This window comes from Mesoplodon mirus, assembly GCF_964341445.2.
Source record: "Mesoplodon mirus genome assembly, chromosome: 19".
NCBI lineage: Eukaryota > Metazoa > Chordata > Mammalia > Artiodactyla > Ziphiidae > Mesoplodon > Mesoplodon mirus.
The window spans coordinates 60,307,653-60,319,782 of record NC_138995.1 but is presented as its reverse complement, the minus strand read 5'-3'; the positions used below and the strand labels follow the sequence as shown (position 1 = coordinate 60,319,782).

General features: G+C 51.6%; 1 protein-coding gene and 1 pseudogene across 2 annotated transcripts in view; both read right to left on the bottom strand.

Moving 5' to 3' along the window:
- Positions 1-9,032, bottom strand: part of LOC309795353 (uncharacterized protein) — a 33,036-nt gene extending 24,004 nt beyond the window's left edge. The window contains exon 1 of the mRNA XM_082607632.1: positions 8,868-9,032. Within this exon, the coding sequence (XP_082463758.1) occupies positions 8,868-8,945 (78 nt within the window). The 5' untranslated portion in view covers positions 8,946-9,032. The remainder of the gene's footprint in view (positions 1-8,867) is intronic.
- Positions 9,033-9,378: 346 nt separating this feature from the next.
- Positions 9,379-12,130, bottom strand: part of LOC309794820 (vomeronasal type-1 receptor 4-like) — a 9,094-nt pseudogene continuing 6,342 nt past the window's right edge. Inside the window, exon 3 of the transcript in view lies at positions 9,379-9,482. The product of the transcript in view is annotated as a vomeronasal type-1 receptor 4-like (transcript). The remainder of the gene's footprint in view (positions 9,483-12,130) is intronic.

The following is a 12,130-nucleotide window of genomic DNA, read 5'->3' as shown; positions in this document are numbered from 1 at the left end:
TTTCTGAACCACCTGTGCATTTGGATATGACCATGAGACTAATGTCTGGCCAGTGAAATCCAAGTGGGAATGGTGTGTGTGACTTCTAGAAGTGTCCCTGTGGGGAGACAGGGTCACATCCTTCATCCTTCCTTCCTGTTTAGAATGGGCCTGTGATGGCTGGGGCTTCAGCAGCCATCTTGGGGTCTTGAGATAACCTGAGAATGGGGAGGGCAGGATGGAGGCCAAACAGAGAACAATGTGTAAGAGCCTGGGACCCCAACACCTAGCGTGACACACCAGCTTGGACTGCCACCAGACTTTTTGACTGTGAGTCAGAAATAAACTTCAAGCTCATTTAAGTCTCATATATTTATAGAATTTTCCTATTATTCACAGCCAACCTTAATCCTAACTAACCCCGTCAATGACCTAGTTCTGGACACAAAGACATAAGGACAAACTGGCCAAGGAGCTTCCAGGAAAGATTTTCCTCTTTGACAAAAGGGAGGAGGACCAGAACCGCCTCCTTGTCCCAGTCGGCCCCTGCTTTCAGTGTGGTCCCACGAGGACGTAAAGGCGGCAGATGGATGCAGCTACCCCGTGACCACACGAAGCAGGTCAAAAGAACTGCACACTCTGACCCAATTCTGTGATATCCTTGAGCTGCCGAACTTGTTACATGAGGCCAAAGTGAATGCTTATTTAAATGACTGTTGGTTGAGTTCTCTGGAACGTTCCTGAGAGAGCAGCTATTAAAATCAATAAGAACCCTTCACTGTCCCTTCATCCAGTTGTAGCCATACGAGTTCCCTGTGCACTGTCCCCAAGCATGTCCCCACCAACACCTACCACAATGCTCATCTATGGTTCCATGGCCACGCTTATCACCATGGGCTGGGGATGCAGGCATCCCCAGCAGCCCTCAGGCTAGTACATGAGACATAATAAATAATCAATAAAATCTCCCTCCCCACCACTACATCCACATAGAAACACTACTCACTTTTTAAAACCCACGTCACGTTCAATCCGTGGAGCTTCCCTGACACGACCACGTACAGTACGAGCCCACAGGCAGTACATCTTCCCTCCACAAGCGAATAAAGCCCGAAGGCCCTGCTATGGACTACAAGGCCCAGCATGACGTGGTCCCTGTCCACGGATCCACCCTCACTTCCCACACCCTCCTCTGGCTCCCTGGGCTCCTGTCGCAGTGGTTCCCTTGACAGTAACTAAAATGCAAACGTATTGTTAGCCCAGGTCTTCACGCTTGCTGACTTGCTGCTTCCTCAGCCTGAGACACCCTTCCCCCCAGACAGCCCAGGGCCCCTCTCACTGCATTCAGGCCCCTGCTTCATCCTCACCAACGACCACCCTGGGTAAACCAGCATGCCCCCGTCACTCCCTATACGTCTTAACTCATCACTTTCGACATATGCAGCTGATCCTTGAACAAGAGCGTTAGGGGTGCCCACCCTCCCCGCACTTGAAAACCTGAGTATAAGTTATAGTGGTCCCTCCGTATCTGAAGTTTCACATCTGCGGATTCAACCAAGTGTAGATCACGTAGCACTGTAGTATTTACTACTGAAAACGATCCGCATAAGTGGACCTTGCACAGTTCAAATCCGTGTTGTTCAAGGGTCAACTGTTCTTCTTTGTTCACTGTTTATCCTTCCCCACTAGAATGCGGGCTTCACAAGGGCAGGGACTCTGTCTTCTGCACTCTGTGCCCCAAAATCCCAGGAGAGTGCCTGGCAAAGAATAAGAGTCCAAAAGAATCTGGAGGAATATGCTCCAAACTGTTACTGTTTGGTAGAGCTGGTGGCTGATAATGAGCAGTGTGGAGGGGTCTGCAACATGGGTGCTTTAACAGTGAGCCTCAGCCCGGGGAAATGCTCAGTGAGCCACACAAGTGCCTCTTCACCTCCTATCAAATCCTAAACACCGGGACTTCCCTGGTGGCACTGTGGTTAAGAATCCGCCTGCCGCCTGATCGAACATGGGTTCGATCCCTGGTGCGGGAAGATCCCACATGCTGTGGAGCAACTAAGCCCGTGCGCCACAACTACTGAGCCTGCGCTCTAGAGCCCACGCGCCTAGAGCCCATGCTCCGCAACAAGAAGCCACGGCAATAAGAAGCCCATGCACCACAACAAAGAGCAGCCCCCACTGGTCACAACTAGAGAAAGGCTGCACGCAGCAATGAAGACCCAACAGAGCCAAAAAAAAAAAGTCCTAAACGTCCTTCCACCTCATTCCATGAAGAATCATGCTTTTAAATGAACATAATGTGTGTGGGTACGTGTGGGTGGATGGGTGTGAAAAGTTCTGCATCACCCAAGCGTGAAATGGGCACCACAATCTCTCTTTCTGGAGCTTTTTTTTCTTTTTTAAAGTAACGAATGAGCAGGTACTCTGGCTTCACCAGTCAGCTAAGGGTCTCCAGATAAATCCCAGGCACCTCAAAGCTTGAGTTTCCTCACTGTAAGGTGGTTATTACAACAATGCCTGCCTCACAGGATTGCTGGGATAATCAAATAAGGAAGACACAGAGACAGAGCCTGGCACGTAGCAAGCACCCAAGGGTTAACCATTATTCTCATCGTTATTTCTCACGTATTTGTATTTCTTGAGCACGGGAAAGAAAAAGGTAAATTGAAACAGAAAAAGTAATCTCACCATCCCTTGGAAACTGCAGCACAAACAAACACTTCCCTAGCAGTTTGCCTGGTGTTACAATTAGTTATGGATGTGCCTGTTCCCCCTTTTGGAAGGTGACTTGTCTCTGGGATGAAGAAGGGACACGACTATTACCAACTGGTGATTCCTGACCCTAGTACTGGGCTGGGCACATCAAAAAGCAAAAATATACATATGTTTCAAGTTTTTAAAAATGCAGGTCCCCCAGTGAAGGCATGGCAGAGCCTGGAACTTGAACCCATGTTCTTCACCATCACCCTATACCAACTTCTTTTTAAACTCTCAGAGGGCAGCCTTATTCCTAAGTTCTGCTTCAAATCCCCATGTACTCCTTGAAAAGAAGTCGGAGCCATATTTCTAAGATGAGGACACAGGGGCATGCTGCCACGATGGCTTTGATGGTGATGAATACCTGCTGTCTTTACAGTTTATCTCACTTAATCCTCACAACAGCCCTGCCAGGTGTGTCTTCCACCCTTCTCCTCATTTAACAAGAAAATCAAGGCCCAGAAGAGTTGAGTAACTCCTAAAGTGGCCAGTCCAGGATCTGAAACCCTGGACTGCGTCCACCCATGGCACTGCCTCCTCTGTGTCTCCTCTGGGCCTACACGCTGTCCCCACAGGGGCCCAGCTCGGTGGTGAAGAGTGCTGCCCTGAAACCCAGTGCCCTTGGCTAAGTCCTAGTTTCAGTATTTACTGGGTGGTAGGACAATGATTGAGTAGCCCCATGTAAAAAATGGGAAGAGGGCTTCCCTGGTGGCGCAGTGGTTGAGAATCTGACTGCTAATGCAGGGAACACGGGTTCGAGCCCTGGTCTGGGAAGATCCCACATGCCGCGGAGCAACTGGGCCGGTGAGCCACAATTACTGAGCCTGCGCGTCTGGAGCCTGTGCTCCGCAACAAGAGAGGCCGCGATAGTGAGAGGCCCGCGCACCGCAATTAAGAGTGGCCCCCGCTTGCCACAACTAGAGAAAGCCCTCGCACAGAAATGAAGACCCAACACAGCCAAAAATAAATAAGTTAATTAATTAATTAAAAAGCCAAGCATTTGAAGCCCTTAAAAAAAAAGGGGGGGAAGAATTTCAGACTGAAGATTCATACTCACATTCAGGATCTGATTTAAACAAGTTAACTGTAAAAGAACACTTCTGGAACAATCAGAGAAATCTGATTTTGAACCAACTACTAGGTGATACCAACGAATCACTGTAAAAACTTTGTTAGCTATGATAAAAAACGAAACAAAAACTTCGTTAGCTATGATAACGGCATTGTGGTTATTAAATGTCTGTTGTTTTATAGGTGCATGACGAAAGACGTAGGAGAAAATATCTGGGGCCTGGGATTTATTTTTTAAATATTCAGCCAAAAAAAAAAAAAGGCTGGGGGGAGAAGGATGAGGGACAGGTGAAAAAATATGGTAAAACTTTAAAAAAACTGCTGAATCTGGATTTGGTACTATTTTCTCTGTTGTTTGAAATTTGACAATCAAAAAACATTTAAAAACATTTACTGGGGCCTCCCTGGTGGCGCAGTGGTTGAGAGTCCGCCTGCCGATGCAGGGGATACGGGTTCGTGCCCCGGTCTGGGAGGATCCCATATGCCGCGGAGCGGCTGGGCCCGTGAGCCATGGCCGCTGAGCCTGTGCGTCCAGAGCCTGTGCTCCGCAACGGGAGAGGCCACAACAGTGAGAGGCCCGCGTACAGCAAAAAAAAAAAAAAAAAAAAAAAAAAAAAATTTACTGGAAAGAAAACTAGCACCTATCTCAGATGTGTTTTGTGAAGACTCAACAAATGCACACAAAACACTTAGCAGGCTGGCATACAGCAGGGTTTCTCAACCTTGGCACCACGGACCCCCGGGGCTGGGCCATCCTCTGCGGCGGAGAAGGGCCTGGGCAGTGCAGGGTGTCAGGCAGCATCCCTGGTCTCTCCCCCGCTGGCTGCCTGCAGCACTCCCCCCACCAGCCGTGACAACCAAAAATATCCCGACATCTGTCCCCTGGTAAGAACTGCTGCTCTAGAGTAACCATTAGAGGAAGAGCTTTTAAAAGGCCTGCAGCACCTCACCTCGGACAACTGAGGCCCTCCTTATTTCACCACCACCACCGGCAGACATTTAATGAAAACTTAAAATACATCAAGCACTGTTCTAAGCGTTTTCCACGTACGAACCTATTTAATCCTCGCAACACCCCTCTGAACTGCTAAATTAAAATTTATTCCCAGTTTTTTTCCTTTTCCTTTTCTTTTTTTTTTTTTTTTTTTTTTTTGCGGTATGCGGGCCTCTCACTGTTGTGGCCTCGCCCCTTGCGGAGCACAGGCTCCGGACCCACAGGCTCAGCAACCATGGCTCACGGGCCTAGCCGCTCCGGACCCGCAGGCTCAGCAACCATGGCTCACGGGCCTAGCCGCTCCGCGGCATGTGGGATCTTCCCGGACTGGGGCACGAACCTGTGTCCCCTGCATCGGCAGGCGGACTCTCAACCACTGCGCCACCAGGGAAGCCCTCCTTTTCTTTTTCTTTTGCCAAGCCGCACAGCTTGAAGGATCCTGGTTCCCCAAGTAGGGACTGAACCCCGGGCCCACAGCAGGGAAAGTGCCGAGTCCCAACCACCGGACCGCCAGGGAGTTCCCTAGTCCCTTTTATAGATGAGAAAACTGAGGCAGAGACAGTATTAATAACACAGAAACCTGGCCTCTCAACCAGTGGACCACATTTTAAGAAACTTGGTGCCCCAAACATCCCTGAGATAATGCAATCCAGCCACTGCCTCTTACTGGCTGGGGCGGCGATCTCTTTGCAGCTCACTTTCCCAAGTATAAAACCGCAAGCCACCATGACAACTGAACAAGGTCAGCACTTCCTGAACGCCTTCTCTGAGGCAGCCACTTACCATGCCAATTCCACTGCAACTTCCCAACCCGGTAGATGCTGCTTCCTCATCATTATGCCTTACAGATGAGGAATCTGGACCCAGAAACGGGGAAGGCACTGGTGCAGGGCACAAAGGGAGCAAACAGGTAGAGCTGGGATTCAAACCTCAGTCATCCCTGACTCCTCCTTCCACATCACTCACCACGGTGCATCCAATCCATCAGCAAATCTCAACGACCCTCCTTTTCAAGATACCCCCAATCTCACCACTTCCCGCTACCTGCCTGCCAGCGCTGGTCCTGGCTGCTCTGCAATGGCATCCTGGTAAGTCTATCTGCTCCTGCCCGGCCCCTTCTCGGCAGCCAGAAGTCAGAACATGTCATTTCTCTTCGCAAAGCCTCGAACTGGCTCCCCCACCTCACCAGAGTCTTTGCCCTACTGGTCCACAGGCCTCACCTGATCTAGCCCAGGATTAGTCCGCACCTGACACCACTTTGGCAGTCACTGTGCTGCAGCTACCACGCTGGCCTTGTTCTCTGAACTCACTGAGCACGCTCCCATCTCAGGGAGCCAGCACGCACCTGGCACTCCTTACGTATTTCCTGAAGAATTCCCCTTCAGACTTCAGTGCAATAAAAGTAACAAATAAACAAAAAGAAAAATTAAATTACTTGAAAATGTTAAAAAAAAAGGGGGGGGCACTTCACCACCATCCTCAGACTCCTACCACTCTTCCCTCTCAATCTCTACCTTGCAACCCAGCGACTATGGTATGCAGAATAATGGCCTCCCAAAGATGTCCATATCCTGAGCCCTAGAAGCTGTATGTCACTTTACATGGCAACAGGGACTTGGCAGGTGTGATCAAGGTTAAGGACCTAGAGATGGGGAGTATTCTGGATTACTCAGGTGGGCCCAATCTCATCACATGGATCCTTAAAATCAGAGACCCTCTCCCGGCTGGTCAGGAGATGTGACTACAGTAGAACAGTCACAGAGACGCAACGCTGCTGGCTTTAGAGATGGACAAAGGGGCCACAAGCCAAGAAATGCGGGCAGCCTCCAGAACCTGGAAAATGGTAAAGACACGGATTCTCCTCTAGAGCCTCCAGAAAGGACTACAATCCTGACAACACTGTGATTTTAGCCCAGTGAGACCTGTGTCAGACTACTGACCTCCAGAACTGTAAGATAGTAAATTTGTGTTCTTTTAAACCACTACATTTACCTCAGGACTTTCCCACAGAGGGCTTCTCGCAATCCCATCACGATGGACATTTTGGGTGGATGATCCTTTGCTGTGCAGGCGGTCCTATGCATTGTACGTTTAGCAGATCCCTGACCTCTATCCACTAGACGCCAGTAGCACTTCCACAGTTGTGACAAGCAAAAATGTCTCCAGACGTTGCCGATGTCCCCTCGTGGGCACAAATCACCGTGGGTTGAGAGCCAGTGCCATTACTTGTCTCCTCTCTCTTCCTGGAAGGCTCTACCCCATGTTCCTTTGGGAGCTGACTCCTTCTTCTGGTCTTGTCTTAAACTGCATCCTCAGAGGGGTTTTCCCTGACTGACCGTCTTAAAATGAATCTTCCCCACCCCACTCCGTGCTTGCTGGGTACTCTGCCCAGAGAGCCTCAAGGCTCCTTCCCCTGCCCCCTTCAGATCTTTGCTCAGACACCACCTTCTGAGCAAGGCCTCCAATGACCACTCCGAATCCGCATCCTCCACCCGCTTCCTTTATTTTCTCTATAGTACTTATCCCCATCTAACATAATATGTATTTTCCTTATCGTTTATTGTCTTTTTTCCCCTCACTACAAGGTAAGCTCCACAAAGCCAGATTTTGTCTGACTTTCTCCCTGTTGTATACCTGTGCCTAGAACAGTGCCCAGCACAGAGCAGAGGCCCAATAATTTTTACTGACTCGTTATCACAACATCCTGCTGTTTCCTGTCCACCACGTCTCATACGTGTGAATAATGTATTCGGTCCCGTTTCACATCTGTCTCTTGTATAACAACTGGCCTCACCATCAGTCACATCCTCAGCACCACAGCTGATATGTGGCAGGTGTCTATTGAACCAACGAATTCCTACTACAGCCCTATGAGTCAGACAATCACCTCTATTTGAGAGAAGACGAAACCGAGGCTTGGAGAGATGAACTTGCCCACGTCCATCAGCAAGAAGTGGAACAGCCAGGAGCTCACCCTCTGCCTGCCTGACTACTGAACTAGAGTCACAGAGCCGGGACCTCAGAGGCTGGGCGCTGGGCCAGTGCAACCCGCTCAAGTTCATAAACGGGGAAATTGAGGCCCAGATGCGAACTCTTCAGTCACCGCTCCCCGTAACTACAGCTAGCATTTACTGCGCCCTTACAACAGACCAGGCGCCATTCTACGTGACTCGTATTATTAACTCGTTCAGTGCCTCACAACCACCCAATGAGGCCGGGACTATTATTAGACCACAGTTTACGGAAAACAGAGGCCCAGATCCGTGAGGTAAGCTGCACAAGGTCACTCGGCGGGTGAGAGGCGGGGCTGGGATGGGCAAACCCTAGAACCCTACCTCTTCTCAATCCCTCGCCGGCTGGCCTCAGGGCTCTGAGCCCCCTCCCCCCCTCACCAGAAGTGGTAGCCCGTTTAGTACACTGCCCACCCCCCAGGCAATGGGAGGCTTCCAGAAGGGGGGCGACTTTCCACCTAGTAATTTGCTGCTGAATTTAGCTAGTTGCCCCCTTGGGAATGGGCTTTCCGTCTCCCTCTCCCCTTCGGAGGTCTACACCACAAGTGGAGGCGGACGGAAGGGCAGGAATTAGAAAGTCAGCTTTCACATCTCAGTCCCCATCTGGAGGGTACAGCGCTGAGCCCCAGCAGGGAGAAAACCTACCCGGGTCCCCATCAACCAGGCGGCCCCTCCCCAACTCGGAGCAAGTCACGCGCCCACCCCATCCCCAAGGGGCCATTCAAGGGCCGCCGCCTATCACCCTCCCCTCGTCTCTCCCCGACCCAGACGTCCGAGCCCCTGCTGGGCTGCGGCCCCCAAGGCCCGGGGCCGCCGCGCGCACTTGGCAGGCCCGGGACCCTCCAAGCTTGCCCTCGCCCCCGCGCGCCGCTGGGCCGACACCAAATCCCGGGCGCCGTCTCACTGAGTCCGGGGACCGAGAGAGATGAGAGCGGAACGCTGATTGGCCGCCGCCCCCTTCCGCCACTCTCGGCGAACACTGAACCCTCTCCGCGAGGGACGCCCGTGCTCCCAGGTCCCCGTTCCCGTCTTCCCCAAGTCCCCCGTTGCCTCCGGACCTGAACATCCTCGTTGCGGAGCTCGTCTATGAGCACCGCGATGGGGTAGAGCGAATCGTCGCCGTCGGCCGCCGCCATCTTGGCTCCGTCCGGTTCCTGTCAGACTGCGGCCAGCGCCTTACTAAAACGGGGGTAGGCAGGGGCTAGACTGGGAAGAGGAAAAGAGGGCGTGGGGACGCCCGAGCCACTTTACAGGGGCTGCCCCACTGTCATTGCCCAATGACCGGGCCAAGCCTGCGTTTCTTTGGTCCGAACAAAGGAAGTCCCGCCTACCGCCTATTTGCCATTGGCCGAAGGGACATTAAATTTGCCAGAGCCTAGAAGAGGGGGAAGAGGAAACGGAAGTATGTAGTATCTTAGCGACAAAGATTGTGCCCGCCTACGTCGCCGCTAACAACGGCCTAGACGAGCAGTTGTTTCTAGCCAATGAGGGGCAGGATTGGGAGGTGGCGAAGCCCGTTCTCCGAGTCCCGGAGAAAGCTTCTGCGAGTGCGTCGCTAGGAGTGCGTCGCTAGCAGTGCGTGACGTCATGGGGCGGGGGTGAACCAATACAGTCTGCAGGTTTCGGCTTGGGAGGCAGTGGCCCCCTCCGGCTGGCGGGCGGACTCCCAGAGCCTTTGTGCGGGAGGAGAAGAGAGTGAGTCTTTCATTTCTGCCTTATTATGCCGAGGCCCAGAGAAGGGTGGCGACTTGCCTTACTCTCTGGACAAAACTCACGCCCCTCAGGTTGGTATGTGGATCTGCTTACCGAACGCACGTCTCCCACCTTCCCTTTTTACTCTGCAGCGGTTCTGGAAAATTAGCTACCTGAGCACATCATGCTTTTTCATGCCAACAAGTCTTTGCCCAAACCGTACGTTCTATTTGGAGAGCAGTTCCTATTAAATTGTCCGATCTCTACGTAAATATCTCCCTTTCCCTTCCTCTCTTTTAGGCTTGGTCCTCAAGCCCCAGAGCCACGTAATCAATCTCGCTCGCTCGCTCTCTCAAAATTCCTGTCCCTTGGCTGGGGCTGTGACCGTACACTGGAGTCTGTCTCCTCCCACGGCGTGAGAGCAGGGGTGGGGCTGACGAATCTCTGTTCCTTGCCTCACTCAACACAGCCCCTTACCCGCAATTTTAGAACCACACTAACAGAGTTGGGGGATGGGGAGGCCTGGGATGCACCTTCCCCCTTATCGTGTCACTTCAAGGGCACAGCTGAGCTAGGACTCTAGGACAGGTCCAGGCATCTTTTCCAAAGACCCCTACCCACTCCAGTTAGGAAACTACTCCCTATAAAAGGGGGTGTCCTTATTCCAAGGATCTTTCCCCCAACCCAACCCTGCTAGCCCACTGAGACTACAGGTTCCTTAGCTAAGGATGCACTTTAAATACCTTAGAATTTTATTTGTCAGTTATACCTCAGTAAAGCTCCACCCCCCCCAAAAAAAGTCCCAAGTGTGCCTTGCAGAGATAGTCTCTGCATTGGACAGATGCAGTCAGCAGCTTGATTCTGGTCAGACTCTTCAAAGAGCAGGCCCTGACCGTGAGCATCTAAATGAGTGACCCAGACAATTCTCTCAGCACTGCAGCTTGTTTGCACAGTTCACATCCTAAAAGAGGGATGTCCAAGTGGCACAGTAAACACCTGTGTGCCACGTGGACACAGCGGCAGCAGTCCAAGTCTCTGGCCAGTGATGAGAACAATCACATCTGCTTTCTATTCTGGCACTAAGGCTAACCAGCCACAGTGGCCCAGGGGACACCGTCAGCTTTCAGCTTACTTAAACCATCAGTATAGTCAGACCATGCATTTAGGGAAGTCTCAGAGGACTGAGGGTTGGTAGTGCCAGTGGCTTTGGGTACAGTGTAGAGCTTAAAATTTCCCCCAGAGGGATAGGTACCACTTATTCCTGTAAAGCCAGGATGTTGCTGGAGCCAGTCTGGGTTCATTCTTGAATAAGTGCGTTGCATGAGATGCAGGACTTTGGGGGCCCTTCCTACCTTGCTGGTAGTGGAGTCCAAGTTGATTCATCCCTAAATTTGGAATATCAAGCCAGAGAGTCACAAGGCTTCTACAGATCAGGCTTCAGTTTTGAGGTGCATTTACTAGCAAGCTAATTACTGGGGGGTTTTTTTGTTTGTTTGTTTGTTTTTGCGGTACGCGGGCCTCTCTCACCGCTGTGGCCTCTCCCGTTGCGGAGCACAGGCTCCGGACGCGCAGGCTCAGCGGCCACGGCTCACGGGCCCAGCCGCTCCACGGCATGTGGGATCTTCCCGGACCGGGGCACGAACCCGTGTCCCCTGCATCGGCAGGCAGACTCTCAACCACTGCGCCACCAGGGAAGCCCTAATTACTGCTTTTAAAAAGCAGTGCACCTGTTAGTAGTGTCAGAGTGGCCCTGAGTTCATAAAGCAATGGGGACTTCTAGGTGGAGGCTGCATCCCTTTGCCAGAGGCTCTAACTGACAAAATCATCAGGACATTGTCTCCCATGTCCCAGGAGTCTAGTAAGGGCTGAGCCTCCTTTGGATAACGGGGAGTCAAAGGCAACAGTTTTTCCTTCACTGCTGGAAGGATTGAGCATTGTAATCTGAGTCCCACTGAGTCAAATTAAACTTTCGCTGAAAAACAGGACTTGAATTTGGTCAGGTTATATCAGCTGCCCCAACTGGCAGAGATGTGATGACAAGTTAGACAGGGCTGTGGAGACTGGGGCCTCTCACTTGCCAACAAAGAGAATATCATTTATATAATGAAAACTTTGTACATCAGAAGTTAGTGGCACTTGACTGAAATCCTTACCCACCCTCTGTTACCTCTGGTGACAAGTAAAAAGGTAGTCTGTCTCACTAACACTTGTCTACCAGCATCTCACCCTTACTGGAATACTCACCTCTGGCCCTTGTGGGATAGGGAAACACAAGCATGTAACACAACAATTCCTGATATATTCTGATGTGGAATGTTGAATTTTTCCGAAGGATCCTGCTGTGGTCTGTTTGTGTGCACTCAAAATTCAAATATTGAAACCTAACCCCCAAGGTGATGCTATGAGGAGGTGGAGCCTTTGCCAGGTGATTAGGTCATTGAGGGCAGAGCCCTCATGAATGGGATTATAATGACCTTTCAAAAGAGGCCTGAGGGCCTCCCTGGTGGCGCAGTGGTTGAGAGTCCGCCTGCCGATGCAGGAGACGCGGGTTCGTGCCCCGGTCCGGGAAGATCCCACGTGCCGCGGAGCGGCTGGGCCCGTGAGCCATGGCTGCTGGGCCTGCGCGTCC